At 42.6% G+C, this 19,720-nt stretch overlaps 1 protein-coding gene across 1 annotated transcript in view; it reads left to right on the plus strand.

Annotated features, from left to right (window-relative positions):
- Nucleotides 1-19,720, plus strand: part of LOC143997438 (neural-cadherin-like) — a 137,437-nt gene that overhangs the window by 109,961 nt on the left and 7,756 nt on the right. Inside the window, exons 25-32 of the mRNA XM_077493054.1 lie at nt 1,908-2,023; nt 4,287-4,410; nt 5,381-5,561; nt 10,705-10,871; nt 12,412-12,676; nt 15,043-15,223; nt 16,897-17,150; nt 18,595-18,740. Of these exons, the coding sequence (XP_077349180.1) occupies nt 1,908-2,023; nt 4,287-4,410; nt 5,381-5,561; nt 10,705-10,871; nt 12,412-12,676; nt 15,043-15,223; nt 16,897-17,150; nt 18,595-18,740 (1,434 nt within the window). The remainder of the gene's footprint in view (nt 1-1,907; nt 2,024-4,286; nt 4,411-5,380; nt 5,562-10,704; nt 10,872-12,411; nt 12,677-15,042; nt 15,224-16,896; nt 17,151-18,594; nt 18,741-19,720) is intronic.

Raw genomic sequence — 19,720 nt, forward strand, 5'->3', positions numbered from 1 at the left:
GTATTGGCTTCTGAGTCTAGACTAGTGACTAGTGGAGTTGGTATAAAAAATTCAGTTATAGATGGGGTTGAACTGTATGGATCGATGTCTTTGCTTAACCTTACCAACCATATATTTACAGCATTCCCACCTAAAATGAAGAAACAGAGTTTGTTGGGCCACCAGATCATAGCCTGTTGTTTTATACTTCTTATTACCTTTAGGAATCCAATTTTTAAAATGTTAAACTTTATATATTTTATTTGCTTTTAGTCAACTAAATATGAGCTATGCCATTACCAGTTAGAAAGGGGTGCAAGTGCAGTTGCTCCAGAGCTTAGTAAATGAGATAAAGCTCTCCTGACTTCCATCATCCAATCATGTGCAGGCAAAATGGCTGTTTTTTTTTATTTCCTTGCATGTGATTGGGTATTCTTTGTAAAGTGAAGCTTTACCTCATTTACTAAGCTCTGGAGCAAATGCACTAGCAGAGTGAAACTGCATGTGCAAAGTACAGTCTATTTGCCTTTTGTATACCCCCCTGTGTTACACTGAGCAATATTATAAATGCAACACTTTTGTGTTCGACCCTTTCTAATCAGCATCTTGATACGTCACACCTGTGAAGTGGATGGATTAGAAGTTCAGGATTAAGCCCTGGTTCACACTGAGCTGTGGGAATGAAGTCGTGCAAATTCAGTTGAACTCGCACAATTTCACTCCCGCATGTCAGGCTCGATTTCGGCCGCAATTTCAGAGATATCTGTGCAGGTTTCTGCACAGATGTCAATGTAAATCGCAGCCCAAAATCGCAAAAAGTAGTACAGAAGATACTTTTTGAAATCGCTGCAGCGCCAAATGACGGTGCCATTGATGGCAATTGCTGCCGATTTGACATGTCAAATCGCATGTCACAACGCTTCAGTGTGAACCAGGGCTTAGACAGATTTGCGAACAATATTTGCGAGAAATAGGCCTTTTGTGTACATAGAAACAGTTGTAGATCTTTAAGTTGAGTTCATGATAAATAGGGGCAAACACAAAAGTGTTGCTTTTAGAATTTTGCTCAGTGTAATTGTAAAATAAAAATTTTCACACATACGGACCGTTGATTCGTTTTTCATACATCCGTTGATGGATGAAAAATGGACATCAATGCATTCCTATGGAAAAAAACGGTTGACAACGGATGATCATCTGTTTGAATCAGTTTTCATCAGCTTCCGTCAACATCCATTTTTTTGAACAGATGAGAACTCTATTTTTCATCCCTCAAAAAAACAGATCATACGAAAAATGGATGTTAACTGATGAATGGTCAGTTATTTATCCGTTTTTGCATTGGTAGTGGATGTAAAAAAAAAAAAAACTGATGAAAAAATGATGAACTGAACTGAAGAAAAACTGATTAACTGAACTGATGAAATGAACAGTCCGTATGTGTGAAGGAACCCTTAATGAAACTACAGTAATATTACAAAACCCTATGGCTTTAACTAGACATACTAATATTTATATGGAATAATTCAAAAATTAGGACCTGTTTGTGGCTACTTTTAGCCATGAAAAGGAATGGAAAAAAAAATGGGCTCTGCTAAACCAATGAACATATCTTTCTGTGGCTCGTGGGCTGGTCATACTTCCACCGATTGGCTGTCTCAGAAGCAGCTTAACTTCCACTGATTGGCTGGCTCAGACAAATCTAAAATTCCACTGATTGGCTGGCCCAGACACAACATAACTTCCACTGATTGGTTGACCCTGACACAGCTTACTAATCACTGATTTCAAAAGACATTAATGTAAATTGCAAGGGACTAAATAAAATAAAGTTCCTGAAAATGAAGGACAGTTACCAACCCTATCTACAGCTATGTTTTTTTTTTTAATATATAATATTACTAATTTGTCAAATATTTTGTCATTAGAGGGTGAAGATGACCCTTGATAACTGCTTGGGAGACCTGGTGAGTGAAGACTCTGATGGATTAAATACAGACTGGTCATGGTGTGAAGTGTCTGGAGAAACGCCTGGGAGCAAGAGGTAATAACTGTAATGTAAAAACATAGTAAGACCTCTTTCACACGGACTGTCCATTCAGGTCCCCCTGTCAGTTTTTTAGGCGGACCTGAATGGACGCTCCATAGAGGTCTATAGAGCGTCGGATGTCAGAGGCGATCTGAAAAAGTGTGACGGAGGAAAAACCTACTTTTACATCCGTCTGAGGAGCGGATCGGGTGACGATGGACTCTACAGTCCATCTTCATCTGATCTCCCATAGGGGAGAGCGGCGATCTGAGAGGTCCGTCCCTGCACAGTGTGCAGAGCCAGACCTGTCATCTTCCTACTCAGCGGAGATAGACGGAGCAATCCCCTACTGAGCAGAGCTGGCTCCGTCCACCGACACGTCTGTGTGAAGGAGCCCTTAAAAATAGAAGTTATAGTTATTGTCACTGCTGATCACATGTCCTCCATTTATCTTCTATTGTACAAACCAAAAAAGTGTGCCTAAAGCCAAAACAGTTTTTAATGTATTTCAGATAGAGTTGTGAGGTGTTAGAACCCCTGTTGGGTTTCTATTTCTGTCTATGCCCTCACTGGGGAGATGTACCTTCTCTATTTGTCCTAGTGACCACTGTGCCCTTTAGCAAAGATTAGCAATCTAATGAGGTTGGAAAACCCTTTAGGTGCTTTTTCCCCAAGCACACCACTGTGGAGATGAACCCTTTCTGTGAATTTTGGTCACCATTGTTTCTGGAACAGACAGTGAGGCAAAATCCCAAATTTTTAGGAATAGAGGATAAACCTTCCAGTGAGGGCGCTTGTTCCAGACAACTTTCTAAGAGGAGATTTCCCTTTTAACCACTTCAATACCAGGCCCCTTGCTCCCCAGGATAATTTTCAGCTTTCAGTGCTGTCGCACTTTGAATGACAATTGCGCGGTCATACAACACTGTACCCAAACTAATTTTTTTTAATTTTCTTCCTACAAATAGAGCTTTCTTTTGGTGGTATTTGATTACCTCTGGGGTTTTTATTTTTTGCTAAACAAACTAAAAAAGATCAACATTTTTGAAAAAAATAGTTTTTCTTAGTTTCTGTCATAAAATTTTGCTTTGTCCTTCACTGACGGGCATTGATGAGGCGGCAGTGATGGGCACTGATATGCAGCACTGATGGGCACCGATAGGCCGCAATGATATGCAGCACTGATAGGCACCATTGATGGGCACTGATAGGTGGCACTGACAGCCAGCACTGATGGGCACTGACTGGTGGCACTGATGGACACCAATAGATGGCGCTGATGGGCAGCACTGATGATGAGGTACTGTCAGGTGTTACTGCTGGGCACTGTGATGGGCACTGTGGTGGGCTCTGATTGACACTGTTGGTGGGCACAGATAGACTTTATTAAGGAGGCACTGACTGGCATCTGATGGGGACTGTGCTGCTAATCAATGTTCAGCACAGACCCCCCCCCCCCCCGACAGGGAGAACCACCAATGGGCTCTCCCTGTCAGCGTGAACCGAGAAATTACGTTTACCAGCACTTCCTGGTTCACACGATGATCAGCTGTGATTGGTCACAGCTGATTGCATGGTAAGAAGACTCTGGCTCCTTACCACGATCAGAGATGCGGCGTGTCAGACTGACACACTGGGCACGCGTCGCCACATTATCCTGCTGGACGTCATATGACACCCAGTTAGGATAACAGACCCACTTCCCAGCCGTCAATCTGCTATAGGCCGGGCAGGAAGTGGTTAACCACTTTGCGATATGGCGTGTGACTTGGCACCCAAACAAAATTGACGTCCTTTTTTTACACAAATAGAGCTTTCTTTTGGTGGTATTTGATCACCTCTGCGGTTTTTATTTTTTGTGCTATAAACAAAAAAAGAGCGACAATTTTGAAAATAAAGCTATATTTTTTACTTTTTGGTATAATAAATATCCCCAGAAAATATACAAAAAATAATAATTTCTTTCTCAGTTTAGGCCAATATGTATTCTTCTACATATTTTTTGTAAAAAAAAATCGTAATAAGCATATATTGATTGGTTTGCACAAAAGTTTTAGTGTCTACAAAATAGGGGATAGGTTTATGTCATTTTTTTATTAACTTTCTAATAGAATGCATGAAGGTAATAAACATTCAGCCTTACAACTACTTTAATATCATATATCAAGTAAGTAGGATTTTACTAGGCTCCCTGCCATCAAATTTGCTTTATCATAATCTGTGAATTGTATTGATTTTGAATATTAACTGTAAACTGCATTTGCATTTTGTTTTCTAGATTCCTCGATGTTTACCAGCCCCTGCAGCTTGGAGGAGTAAAGACTATACCAGGCAGTATTCATTCATCCATCCACTTCACAGGGTTTTCTGGCTGCATCAGAAATCTGCAGGTGGATAGTAAGGTAAGATATCATTCAGTATGGTATATAACCTCTGGATGTGTAAACATAGTCCAAGGTCTAAAGCCCCATACACGCTATTCGATTTTCTGCAGATTTTTGTCAGATTTACCAAAACCATGTAATGCAAGGGCATGCCTGATTGCATACAAATTGAAACTCTTAAGGGTTGACCTCATATTATATAGTTTTGGTAAATCTGAAGACAAAAATCTGCAGAAAAGCTAATAGTGTGTATGGGGTCTTAGCCCTTGTACACACGGTCGGACATTCCGACAACAAAATCCGATAGATTTTGTCCGAAACTGATGTTGCATACACACGGTCGGACAAAATTGTCGGAAAATCTGATCGTTCGGAACGTGATGACGTTTGTACGTTACAACGGGACTACGTTCAGGCTAGTAGCCAATAGCTTTGGTCTCGTAATTTGATCTGAGCATGCGTGGCACTTTGTCCGATCGGAATTCTCTACAATCGGACAAAGTCCTATCGGATCATGTTGTCGGAAAAATTTATACTCAGCTCTCAAACATTGTTGGTCGGACATTCCAACGGAAAAAGTGGAGCCCACACACGGTCAGATTATCTGACAACACGGTCCGATCTGACATTTTCCATCTGAATTTCCGACCGTGTGTACAAGGGCTTAGAGTGTAAGCATGGCAGCCAGGGATCTAGCATGTGTAGATTAAGCAGCAGTAATTGCAGCCGCCATGTCTCAAGAAAGGAATACAACCTTTCTATACAATGTCTATACAAAAAGGAAGAAGCCTCATACTGATGGGATTGGTCTTTTATTAAATATTGGGAGTTAAATCAATTTCAGATTATTTTACATTTGGAATCTTACTAATCAATTTCATACTAAAATGGATTTTGGTGGTCCATTCTTATGTACAAATGCAAAGTCCTAAATGGTGTTTATATTTGGAAGTAAAATGAACCAACTGAATTGTTTTGTGTACTGTAGATGAATGATTTGGAAAAGCCCCTGGAATCAGTGAACAGTGCTGCAGGATGTGCTGTGACAGATGAGCAGTGTAGTACAATTAGATCGCCACCTTGTGGAAAACATGGATTCTGCATAAGTGATCAGACTTCTGCTAAATGCGCCTGTCATCCAGGATATTATGGGAAACTCTGTGATTCAGGTAAAATGTAAAGCAAGAGTTAAATAAAAATTTGTAATGCATGAACCATTTTAACTTCCTTTAAAACTATTTATGTATCAAACTTAATTCCAAAGGATTAGTAATGTTTTTAGTCCCATCAATACTGAGTTCAAACAACTTCATGAACATGGGCATTATATTTTATACCATGGCTGAGCTATGTAAAGATCTAACTACTATAAATTAATGTCCTACAAAAAAAATGCCCATCAAATTTATTTAAATTTAACCTCAGTTTTTCTAGCCCTGTACTGGCATTCTGCAAATTCTGCCCAAAGCATTGTTGTGAAATGGAGGTTATGTGGACTTTGGATTCCTAAGGGTTTGATTCAGAAACAATGTAATATTAAAGTGATTGTAATGCCGCGTACACACGTAGCCGACTATCCGGTGGACTTCCCGCCGGACTGTCCGCCGGACTTTCTGAACGGGCTACTTGCCCACACACAGCACTTTTTCAGCGGACTATTACGGCGTACTAAGTCCGTCGGACTATCCGCCGTACTTTTGAGATGAACGGACTCGCCCACACACACGGAGGAAAGTCCGCTCATTTTGAGCACGTCTCCAGGTAGGCGGGGCCCGCGAAGGAGACGTCGCTGGCCCCGTCACCTGGTATGGACTTAAAGGGGAACCCCAACGCCAAAAAGAATCGGCGTGAGGGTCCCCCCCAGGTCCACATCAGACCCTTGTCTGAGCACGCTACCCGGCCGGAAAGGAAAGGGGGGGACGGGGACGGGACCAACGGCCGGATTGTCCGCCGAAATGCGAGTCCGCCGTACTTTCGGGTAAAAAAAGTCCGCCGGAGGCTACACACGGGGGAATTGTCTGGCGGACTTGAGTTTGCCGGACTTTTCCACCCGATTGTTTGATCGTGTGTACGCGGCATTAGGGACACTACAAACAATCTGTTGACCCCTAGTCAAGTTGCTAAAATTATGGAACAACAGACAGTGCCGTTAGGTCCTAATAATCATGAGAAATGTGTAACCAGCACACTAAATTGTTCCTCGTGAATTTTTATGTCACATGAGAAAAACAGCAGCCTGGACTGGCTTTGTGAAGTCAGCTGACAGCAGACTTCAGCCCGTTGTCTGCAGAAAACGGGTCACAGGAGTGCAGAACGAACTGCACTGCCGTGGTCCACAGGAGAAGTACAGCCAAACGAGCTTTGGCTGTACTTCTCCTTAATTGGGCAAAAACAAATGTGCTTTTGGCTCTTCTGGATGAATGTTCAGTAAAATACCTAATTATGGCCACAAGATTACGCTGAAGAGCATAAGAAATGTCTTTTTTAGCAATGTAACAATTCGAAAGAACACTAGAGGGGGTTAGCAAATAAATGTAACTATTGACAATGCACGTGTGGATTTGTTGAAAGGCTATACAATATATATATTTTTATAAATATACCCCTTTGTGATACCCACTTGACCTCCAGAAGATTTACCCCGCTTCATGACCAGACCATTCTTTACGATACGGAACGGCATTATTTTAACTGACAATTGCGCGGTCATGGAACACTGTACAAGCATACCCCACTTTTAAGTACACAATGGGGTTTATTTACTAAAGCTGGAAAGTGCAAAATCACGCTCACTTCTGCATAGAAACCAATGAGGTTCAAACCCCAATTAAGCTTTGGTAATAAAACCTGGAAGCTGATTGGTTTCTATGCAGAAGTGAGCCTGATTTTGCACTTTCCAGCTTTAGTAAATAAACCCCATTGTGTACTTAAAAGTGGGATATGCCTGTACATAAATGACATTTATGTCATTTTTTTTCCCCACAAATAAAGAATTATTTTGATGGTATTTGATAACCACTGGGTTTTTTATTTTTTGTGCTATAAACAAAAAAAGGCTAACATTTAAAAAAAAATAAATATTTAAGTTTACTTTCTGCTATAAAACATATCCAATACAAAAATGTCAATAAGCGTTTGCGCAAAAGTGTCTACAAACTATGGGATATATACTGGGATTTTTTTTTTTTAATACTAGTAATGGGGGCAATCAGCAGCTGTTAGTGGGACTGCGTTATTGAGGCAGCCAATTTGACACTGAAATTTTTGACACTTTGTGGGGACCAGTGACACTAATACAGTGATCAGTGCTAAAAATAATGACGCTGGTTGATAAAGGGTTAAAAATCTAGGGTGATCAAAAGGTTAAATGTGTGCCTAACCAGTGTTCGTGTGTACTATGTGCCGCTTTCACTGAAGGATGTGATGGATTTTCTTTCTCTGCTTGGCAGGAAGAGAAAATCGTTCACATCCCCACTGTAAGGACAGAGCTCAGCATTGTTTACATAGGCAGAGCTATGTCCAGTCTGTCTCCCCACTGATCCGGCGGACATCAATTGACCAGCACCCGCTGATCAGCTTTTGCTGTGACTAAGTGCAGAATCATATTATATATATATATATATATATATATATATATATATATATATATATATATATATATATATATATATATATATATATATATATATATATTATACAGTATAATTTGTAAATATTTTATGTAAAGTAGTGAGTGTACAGCTTGTATAACAGTGTAAATTTGCTGTCCCCTCAAAATAACTCAACTCGGTCAATAATGTCTAAACCGCTGACAAAAAAAGTGAGTACACCCCTAAGTGAAAATGTCCAAATTGGGCCCAAAGTGTCAATATTTCGTGTGGCCACCAATTTTTTTCCAGCACTGCCTTAATCCTCTTGGGCATGGACTTAACCAGAGCTTCACAGGTTGCCACTGGAGTCCTCTTCCACTCCTCCTTGTTGACATCACAGAGCTGGTGGTTGTTAGAGACCTTGCGCTCCTCCACCTTCTGTATGAGGATGCCCCACAGATGCTCAATAGGGTTTAGGTCTAGAGACATCACCTTTACCCTCAGCTTCTTTAGAAAGGCAGTGGTTGTCTTGGAGGTGTGTTTGGGGTCATTATCATATTGGAATACTGCCCTGCGGCCCAATCTCTGAAGGGAGGGGATCGTGCTCTGTTTCAGTATGTCACAGTACATAATGGCATTCATGGTTCCCTCAATAAACTGTAGCTCCCCAGTGCTGGAAGCACTAATCTAGCCCCAGACCACGACACTCCCACCACCAGGGCAGGACTTAGGGTGGTGGGGGCCCCTGGGCTTGAGTCACTTTCGGGCCCTACCGTCTATACATGACCATATTTATCAGTGTATAACACGCGCAGGCGTATAACACGCACCCCAAGTTTAGGAGGGAATTTTAAGGAAAAAAACTTTTAGGAGGGAAGTTTAAGGGAAAAAAAACTTACATTTAAATGCCCATCAATGCAGCCTTATCAGTGTCCATCTGCAGCCTTGCCCATCCATCTGCAGCCTTGTCCATTGTCATTGCAGCCTTGTCAGTGTCATTTGCAGCCTTGTCAGTGTAGCCTTGTCATTTGCAGCCTTGCCCCAGTGTCATTTGCAGCCTTGTCATTGCAGTCTTGAAGTTTAAAAATGGCGCCTCTCGGGGGCTCTCGGGTTCTCTCGATGGCTCTCGGGTCCTCTTGCAGTCCCGAGCAGAGCCGAGAGTACTCGGCTTGGCTCACAGTCACGCCCAGTCCCTGCGTTATGTCCATCATAGGGCGGGACTGTGAGCGGAACCAAGCCGAGTACACTTGGCTATGTATCTCTGCGGGGCCCCCTATCGGGCGGGGCCCATGGGCTTGAGCCCAGTCAAGCCCAATGGTAAGTCCTGCCCTGCCCACCACCATTACTTTGTGAAGTTTCCCACACATTTACTTCCTTGAATTATGTCACACGTATTGCTGTGTCACAGGATTCACAGAGCCTGCCTTCTGAACTACTGAGGTGCTGAAAGGAGGAGTTTCAGGAGGCGGAGTCAATATGGGAATTGCTGCTTACAGGCAGCAAGGTACCATGGGATATATAGACCTTACAGTCTTCTTTAGATCTACACTATATTACCAAAGGTATTGGGATGCCTGCCTTCACACGCCTTTACACGCACATGAACTTTAATGGCATCCCAGTCTTAGTCCATAGGGTTCAATATTGAGTTGGCCCACCCTTTGCAGCTATAACAGCTTCAACTCTTCTGGGAAGGCCGTCCACAAGAGTTAGGAGTGTGTCTATGGGAATGTTTGACCATTCCTCCAAAAGCGCATTTGTGAGGTCAGGCACTGATGTTGGATGAGAAGGTCTGGCTAGCAGTCTCCACTCTAATTAATCCCAAAGGTGTTCTATCGGGTTGAGGTCAAGACTCTGTGCAGGCCAGTCAAGTTCCTCACCCCAAACTCGCTCATCCATATCTTTATGGACCTTGCTGTAGGTCCATGTAGGCATATTTAATACTACAACCAGTGCCGGGACAAGGTCATCTAGAGCCTAGGGCAAACATGCCAAACTGACCCCCCCCCCACCCCCCAAGATGTATGAGCATTATTTGTCAGCAACAATCCCCCCATGAAAACACTGATCACTCATCTGTAGGCTTATCCCCCAAGTATAACCCCGCCCCGCCTCCAAGTACAAATCCGCCCCCCTTATGAAATTCCCCCTCTCAGCACAAATCTTTGCCCCCCATCCTCCAAATCCCCTCAGCTCAAACCCCCACCAAAAAAATTCACCCCTCCCAGCACCAATCATCTACCCCTAAAATTTTTCCTCCTAGTACACATCTTCTCCTCTACTTCAAATATCCCCTTACCTGCACAAATTCCCCCCAAATCCTCTCTACTAACCTTCTACTAACCTAAATCTTCTTCCCTCCATCTCTACCAACACAAATCCCCCTAAATCACCACTGTTAGCACCCCCCTCCAATTTACCTGCCTAAAACAATACTTAACCCCCCCCACTGCCCCCCAAATTGCCCCTTCAAACACAAATCCCCTCACCCCGATCTCCTTGTGGTGCCCCACCTTCTCAAATGATACCACAGTGATCAGGGCAGCACTCCCTCCTGCCCACCCCTTGCGCTGGCCCTGACTACAACATACCAATAACTATTGTAGTCTAGTGTGCATATGTAATAAACAAATACATATCCTTGTATCCCTACTTATGTGTATCTCTGTTATTGTAATACCCAGCACATGGGAGGTATGTAAGTGTATGATGTGTCTGTTAGTTCTACAGGAATGGAGCCTTGAGAAAGGAAGTTGGCTTCATTATGTGATTCATCATCCGCTCAGCCTGCATTATACTTATATACAACTCATGCTTCGAACTCGAATCTCTTCTGCTACTATACTCCACCTGACTTCCAGGGACAGCTCTTCTTTTCTGAAGCTGGAGGTGAGCTGCAAAAATGCCGGATGTTAGTTACCACAGATAATACATGAAATAGAAAGATGTGGCAATTCATCATGGTAACAATCACAACCTATAGAATGAGTATTTACAACAGATATTTATTGTGTTCTTTAATTCAGCGGTTCTCAACCAGGGTGCCTTTTGGGTTTCCATGGGGTGCCTGGAGCAAGGGACCCGGTTTTCCCCGGATCAGCACCATGAGTTGCTATGGTTCCACCAGCACCAATACCAACCAGTGATGTTCTGGGGCAGTATGCATGGTACCATGCGTCTCTACAATGTTAGAAGCAGGAGCACCCTTAGCATTCAGCGTGCCCCCCCGCCACGCTGCTGGAGCTTAATTATTGTAAAGGTGAAAAATGTATTTAAAGAAAAAGAAATAAACAAACATGTTATACTTACCTGCTCTGTGTACTGGCTTTGCACAGAGCAGCCCCAATCCTACTCTTCTTGGGTCCCCTGCCCTCCCCCTTGCTGTGTGCCCCCATAGCAAGCTGCTTGCTGTGGGGGCACCCCTGCTTGCTCGAGCCAGCTCTCTGTATCCATAATACACAGAGAGCATGGCTCAGCTCCGCCTCACTGACTTTAACAGCAGCGGGAGCCAATGGCTCCTGCTGCTGCATCTCAGTCAATCAGCAGGGAGTGACCCAGGAGAGACTTGGGTCTCATGCACATTGCTGGATCGAGATCAGGCTTAGGTATTAGGGGGTGCTGAGGGGAAGCTGCACACTGAAGGTTTTTTATACCTACAGCCTTTACAGACACTTTCACACACACCTGGGTGTTTTGGGATTGTGGCAGAATTGCGAGTCTCAAAACATGCTACAATCACAAAATGCAGAATCGGGTGCCATTATTTTTAATAGCACCTAAAACAGGATATGGTTTTGCCCTGATTGTTGTGCGATTTGCAATCACTGCAAATTGCATTGCATTAAGCCTTTTGCCTAAAAATGAGCAGGAGCTTCTTTTGGGTGACATTTCATTTTTTCAAGCTGAGAACATTTTCAGAAAGTGCAGGACTATACCTGTTGATCCTGCTAAAAATCCAGTGTACATATCGCTTCCTGTTCACTGAACTGATATCTCAAACAATGTTTTCAGCCATCCCAGGAATCTTATGTGAACTACAGAACACCTGCCCCCTATGGATTGTAGATAATTGTAGATAAAGAAAGGGGGGGGGGGGGGGTGACTATGGGCTAAACCAGGCGACCAGTCTAGGGTGACAACACTGCTCTCCATAGATATGATACAGTAAGCCAGGTTCACCCAAAGACAGAAAGTGTGTTACTGGCAGGATCATCAGGTGAAAGCTGCAATATAAAAGTTTTGTTCTCAGGTTTACATATGCTTTAAGAGTATAAAATGTTTTTATGGTGAGCGCAGGAATCTCACTTTTTTTTTTTTTTTTCACTATGTTTATCACCACACATCCTTTATTGTCAGGCATGTATTACAGCCCGCTTTGTAAAGAATATATGGTAAGCACCATCACTTCATGTACCTGTGTCCTCTGCAGATTAGTGGAGGACACCTCGCTGTTGGTTTCAACTTTGGCGAGCGGAGTCATCTGATCAGGCTGCTGGACCTACGTATAGATCATGGGCGATGGGCACTGCTGAGCCTGGAGCGCTATGGCAATGTGTTCACATTGCGTATTGAAAGAGGAGGCGGTGTCCGAGAAGTGACAGCTACTATGGGAAAAAGTCGATTATTCAAAGCTGATCCATCAAATGTTATGTTAGGAAACAGCTTTCCACAACAAGCTGAGAATGATTTTCAAGGTATGTGGTTACACAGAGTATCATAAAACTGGTTTAGCCTTCTCAAATTCTAATTCACGTTTTATTAAAGTTCCACACTTATGTGCTGTTATCAGTGTAGAAAACTGCTCAGGTCATAAAATAAAAAGTTTATCCTCAAATCTAGCAGAAAATAAAAGTGAAGGTAGCAGTGCCTGGGCAAGGCCATCTAGAGCCCAGGGAAAAGTGTGCCCCCCCTCCTAAGATGTATAAACATTATGTTTTGGCAACAAAAAAAAAATTGAGCACTAATCTGCATGCTTACCCCCTAGGCATAAATTCCCCTTCCTTCCAGGACAAATCCACCCCCCTACTGAAATACCCTCTTCCAGCTCAAATCCTCGCTTTCCCCAAATCCTCATACCACATATAACCTCCCCCTCCCCCAAAAAAAATTAAATAAAAAAAACACTCCTCCTAGCACACATCCTCTACACCCCCGAGTACACATCCTCTCCCCTACTCCAAATCCCCCATTCTAGCACAAATATTCTCTCTTAGTACAAATCCCCCCCCCAAAAAAATATCCCCTCCTAGCACTAATACCCCCCCCCCCCCGATCATCCCTACTGGCACAACCTCCCCTCCATATCATCTCTTCTAGCACAAATACTCCAAATCCCTCCTCCTAGCACAAATCCTCTACCACCATTCCCCCTCAAAACACAAATCCCCCCCCCCTCATATTTCCTCCCCTAGAACAATTATTACCCCCTGCTGCCTGCCCCACCAACACATATATGTTCTCCCCCCCAAAATCTCTTTGTGGTGTCTGCCCCATCTCACATAATACCACAGTGCCCAGGGCAGCTGTCCCTCCTGCCCATCCCTTGTCCCGGCCCTGGAAGGTAGTAACACACGTTGGTTCTGATCTACAAGTTGAAATAACACTTAAAGTGGAAGTTTAGTAAAAACGTAACTAAGCTTAAACCTACTTCCTCCCCCATTCTGAGCCTATTCTATCTACCCTGAAAAAGGAAAAGTGCCTATACTTATCTAATCTGAAATTGCTCCCGTCTGGTCACATGATCTCTCTGGCACCGGCTTCAGTGTAGAGGAGAGACGGTCGACAATGGCTGCAGAGACTGACTATGGGGCATCCAATGTCGGCTGTCCCTCCTCTACACTGAAGCCGTCATGTGACTGGACCAGACTGATTTCAGAATAGGTAAGTATAGGCATCTTTTGTTTTACAGGGTAGATAGAATAGGCTTAGAATAGCAGTGGAAGTACGTTTAAGCTTAGTTTTGGCTGAATGTCCACTTTAAGGTATCTTAAAGTATCCTTAAACCATGGTAAAGTGGCCCCTCAATCAATGCTATCTCTTTTATTTTAGTGTTAAGGATGACTTTTCTTTACTTAAATTGCAGATCCCCCCCATATTTTGGTATTCAAAGTCATCTTTGCATGCTCCAGCCAGATGCACACCTGGCTGGTCACTTAGGCCTGATTCATACCTTTTCCAGGTTGCATTCTGCATGTTCCCAGGGGAATTTTGTGTTTTTCAATACCTGTTTTTGATCCATTGAAGTCTATGGAACCAAAAGTCCCTGGCACTTTCCATAAAATGCACAGATATGAAATACATCCATAGGAAACCATGTGAAATGAACTGTAGTGTGTTTCTGCAAAACTAAAAAAAGAATGCATAAGTGCGAACCAGGCCTAACTGCTTCTGCGCTCAAATTCTGTCCATTCCTATGGAGCAGCTGTTGTGTCACAAGGACAGATGACTTCTACATAGGAATATATTGGGTATTTCATGCACATGCACAGGAAGCTAGGGGCTGGCCCAAGGATGTGTGGGTCATACAGTGTGGATCTGGTAGGAGCGTGGACAGGTGAATATTGCTCTGGGGGGTGTTGGGGAGTTAAATTGAAAGATAACTGCAATGAAATGTAATATTTAGGAAGCATCAGCTATCCACTCACACAGCTGCGTTTGAAAGGTACACAGGGATAAGTGCATGGCCCTGGATGCACAGAATCTCCATTGGGGGCTATGCACTGTCCATTCAGTAATATGGGCTGTCTGCATGCAGCTCAGCGCTAGGAAAGAAATAATCAAAGAGCTCTTCCCGCTGTACGGGGATGTGCGTCAATGTGAATGAAACCTAAATTCTCATCCTTGTAACCCAAAGTTTCTCTAAAGGTTGTAATATGTTTAGCTTTGCTTGCAAAGTAGTTGCTTATATTTTATAATCTGCACAGCCAGAAGGGGAACAGGGTGTTCTTATCCACAGATAGAGCTACAACATTAAAGTTATTTTCTGTCATGTTAGTGAAATCTCTGAATATTTGTCTTCATGATCTAAGAAAAACTTTAATGGGCCCTTAATTGTGCACAGGATGTTTTCGGGATGTGCGCATCAATGGTCTTGTGCTGCCGTTGGATGGAGAGGGTAATGAGCACAGCTCTGTTGTCAGCTCACAGGGAATCAGCAATGGGTGCCACTCGGATGTCTGCAGGAACCAGCCCTGCCCCTCACACCTCAACTGTATTGATTTATGGAGAAAACATGAATGCAGGTACAATACTATTTGGTGATAACACAATGGTAAGAGGCAGGCTTTACTACTCTTGGACCCCCACTTATTCTCTGATTGATAGAGCTTAGAAGAAGCTCCAGGGCTGCTGAAAGCTCTCCGGTATATTGCTCACATTTATTTACAGGTATTCATTTTTTTATAGAAAAAGGTTTATTAACCACTGCAATACCAGCATGTTACACCCCATTCCTTTCCGAGACATTTTTCAGCTTTCAGTGTTGTTTGACTGACAATTACTTGGTAATGCAATAGTGTACCCAAATTAATTTGATATCATTTATAAACAGTTGGGGGTTTCTTTTGGTGGTATTTAAAGCCCAAGTTTACTTAAGAAAAAAATCAGCACAAGGGATATTACTTACATGCAGTGTGATGTGTCCCTTGTGCTGCTGTGCCCGATTTAGCAGAAATCTTCCACCTTCGATGAAGCTGTAGTTCCAGCTTTTATAAATTGGGAAGCTGGGCAGAAAGGGCGGCATATTCAGACATTCTTGAGCTAAACCAGGACAAATTAGTGCACGAGACACATCACATTGAAGGTAAGTAACATCCCTTGTGCTGATTTTTTTATGCTGCTAATAGCAGAACTTACATACTCTTTCTGTTGTTTTTATCATTTTACTCCTCGGAGCTTCTTCCTCATACAGCTCCCTGGCCATGCTACCTGACACCGGGTATGTGGGTTCACCCCTGCGCCTGCCAGGTCTTATGGAGTCCTGCTGGAGTCTCTATATGTACACCCTCCCATTTAGAACTACAAACTTACATGCATCCATTCCAAGAGGGACAAAGAACTAAAGTCTTGCTGACTAAAGAGCTGCTATAAAGAGGGAAGAGAAGGGTGTGCCTTTTGCTCTCTGTGTGTGCCGCTGGGAATGTCTACACGTAAGTTTGCAGTTATAAACACAAGTTTGCACATAGTGGAGACTGCAGCAGAACCGCATATGTCCCGGCAGGCATGGGGGCACCCACATACCTTGAGGCAGGCAGTGGGCTATGGGGCTGCTGTATAAAGAGGAAGCTCAGAAAAAATATATAAGAACAACAGTAAGCACGTGTAAGTTTTGCTATAAGTAGCTGATTTAGTGAATAAAATTGACTTTACTATAATTTTAATCAAAAACTTCCTGCAGAGTATAGGGCAGTGAGTTTATTGCACTTACATGTATGTTGTCCTTCCTGAGATACAAATTTGTCTCAGTGCACTTTTATTTCTACAACATATAATGAGCAGGGATCAGAAGCAGACAGCTAATGGTAATACTGTTGCATCCCAGAAGGGACAGCACTAAGGTAAGTTATTAACATAATAAATATAAAACCTACCATCCTTTTTTGTTGATATTTTATGGAGTTCTTCTTTAATGTCAGATTCCAATAATAGGGGTTTACTCCTTGGCTTTACAGTCACAGGCTAAGATGTCACATGGATCTAACAGAAAACCACCTGCTAAATGAATGAGTCAGACCCATTCCATCACAGAGGCACTGAAAAAAAATGGTAGCATTTTCAAGTATTCCATATCTATTTGGGTTCTGTTTACTACCAATAGATCCCCAATGACTGAAGATCATCTTAGACATATCTATGTAGTAATTCTGTAATTCTCTCATTGCTTTTGTCAAATACGCAGTACGTTTCTCTGGTTTAGGTGCCCAACAGATAAAGTTGGAGTGATGAATAATGTAACCGGACAGAAGGACTGTCACCCATCACCTTGTACGAAATGGAGCTGTCGGAACGGGGGCAGTTGTGTAGCTCAGTCTCAGCACAAGTATATCTGCCAGTGCAAAAAAGGCTTCAAGGGTAGAACCTGTGAGACCATTCAAGCCAGAGCTGGGAAGATTGTTGGACTGAGCTCAGGATCCATTTTAGCCATCAGCATGTGTCTTCTGATCTTTATAGGTAAGATCATGGTTCTTTTTCCTTTTTCTCACATTGTTAAAGTAGAACTATAAGCAAAACTTTTTTTTTTCTATTTTGGATAAAGCAGGGAAGGGTTATAACCGCTGTCAGATTGTTTTCTGTCATTTGTGTCCCTTTGCAGTGATTTCCCTTCACTTCTTGTCCCACAGCAAAACAGGAAGTGATAAGAAATCCCAGCAAATAAAGATATTCTCTGGGGACCCCCAGGTCACCAGAACTAGTGTGCCCATTGGAAAATGTCTCCTCTATTACTTTTCTGTGGACAACCCAAAGTTTGGGACTTTCTTTTACTTTCAACGATAATGGTAAGCAGGATAAATAGAGAGGGTGAATCTCCATAACAGGGACACAGAAAGCAATAAAAACTAAATAAAAGCGTTCAATTCCTCACCACTCTATCCAAAACTAAAAAAAAAAAGTTTTGCCTTTAGTTATACACTTATCTGGAAAATGGTATATAAAGTAGAAGTTGGTAAAATCTACTGTATGTTAGTGCAATCCTGCCATACACATACAGGTGTATCTTTTATGTACATTATGGTTTATATTTTTTGAGGCACGATAGTAAAGGTGAAGCCCACCAAACATTGATCTCAGATTTCAATAGACCCAGTGGTTTGAAGTGAAAGTGATTATAAACCCCCTTTTTAAAACTTGTACCTATAGGTAAGCCTTATTCTAGGCTTACTTATAGGTACTGTAAATTTCTACTAAACGTGCGCTGTTTAAGATATATTTACCTTGCGGTGCGCTGTGAAGAAACAGCCCTCCGTGCCGTTTCTTCCCAAGCGAGTGCCGTGACTGGCGGCTCTGGAGCGCATGCGCGGGAGTGACATCACGTGGCCAGTCAGAGCCGGAGCCCCGGAAGGGAGAGGGGCGAAGATGGATACAGCCACCAGTGGGGACAACGCAGGCTTTGTTTACAGGTAAGTGGCACCACTAGCCCATCATGCTTTTACTTTTACCATCAAAGACTTCTGGCTCCAACTGTAACAAATTATATTCAGTTAAGATTGTAACTTGAGCAGACTTTCTCTTTAGTATATTTATATTAATTCCTGGAAAACATTCACAGACTACTGATTTAATTTGTTGCCTGGTATAGCTCTGCAGGAGCTCCCTGGCTTTTGTTAACTTCTAGAGACTTGAGAGACCTCCCAGCACTAGTTGCTGAATATGGGTCACAGGAGTGCAGAACTAAGTGCTCTTCTGTGATGTGTAGAAGTATGGCCAAAAGAGCTTTGGCCATAAATCTCCTTTAATCTTCACCTGAAATGAAGTAATCGTCTGCCCTTTATATGAGAAGAAGCACTCATCCCCTTTTATCTGAACTAGATTTTTGTTCTACCTTCATCTAAGATGCAGCAGTAATCTGGATCAATATTCTGACTTTATTTAAGATGGGTTGATGTTTTTGTTGCAGCCTTGTTGGTCTCCTACACAGTATGGAGTCAGTGGGGAAGATCAAAGTTTCGGAAAGGTGGAGTTTATCATATTCCTGCAGAACATGAAAGCTGGGAAGATATCAGAGGGAACATCTTGCATTATAACGAGGAGGGTGGATGCCAGGTACACAGTATTACATAGTCTCTTGACTTGAATTTCTGATTATGGTCTTTGAAACTATATTGCCTCTGACAGTAAAGTTAAATTTTAATGCAAGGAATAACATCCTTTAATAAGGTTACAGATCATCTGGGCATAAGATGATTCAATAACTTGGAACTTGAATATTTTATCCAAAAAGTACCATTAAATCCTGACCAACATATTCACAGAGGAGGCATTTTTTGGTCTGCAGATATAACAAGCCCATCTGTTTGCTAGGATCATGGCATTCAGGGACCCATTTCCTGAGGTGTTGTTCCCTAGTAGTTTGAAAGGGTAACTCTAAATCTGTATTATTGCAAATATTTGATGCTGCATGCCAATTCAACATATTTTATATGATATAAAAGTGTATTATTAAAACAACAGATTTTATCCACAATTAAAGCAGTACTTCACTCTCTTAATCAACGTTGACTAGGTTTAAATGGATAGGAAAGTATATCATATTTGCTTGTTTTAAACTTTTTTTTTACATTTTTTAAAGGAGAAGCTTGTTTGGCTGTACTTCTCCTTATGCCGTGTACACACGATCGGATTATCCGGCAGATCCGCCCGTGTGTGGGCTCCGGTGGATTTTTTGTTCCCAAAAGTCCAGCGGACTTAGAAAGAAGCCTTGACTCAAAATTGACCGCCGGACTCGGCAGTCCGGCGGACAATCCGCCCATTTGTGCGCTAGTCCACCGGACTTTTGAAATGAACAGACTTGCCTACACACAGAGAAAAGTCTGTTCATTTTGAACTTGGCTCTAGGTAGACGGAACTAGCGAAGGAAGTCAATGTCACTGCCTCCATCGGCGAGATTGACACATCGCGAGCCCCTTCACCTGGTAAGGATTTAAAGGGGAACCCCTACACCGAAAAAACAGCATGGGGGTCCCAGAAAAGTCCATAGCAGACCCTTATCCGAGCACGCATGTTGCGTGCCCTCAACATGGGGG

Source organism: Lithobates pipiens, unplaced genomic scaffold, assembly GCF_037356315.1.
Source record: "Lithobates pipiens isolate NorthernLeopardFrog02 unplaced genomic scaffold, aLitPip1_a1.2 Scaffold_19, whole genome shotgun sequence".
NCBI lineage: Eukaryota > Metazoa > Chordata > Amphibia > Anura > Ranidae > Lithobates > Lithobates pipiens.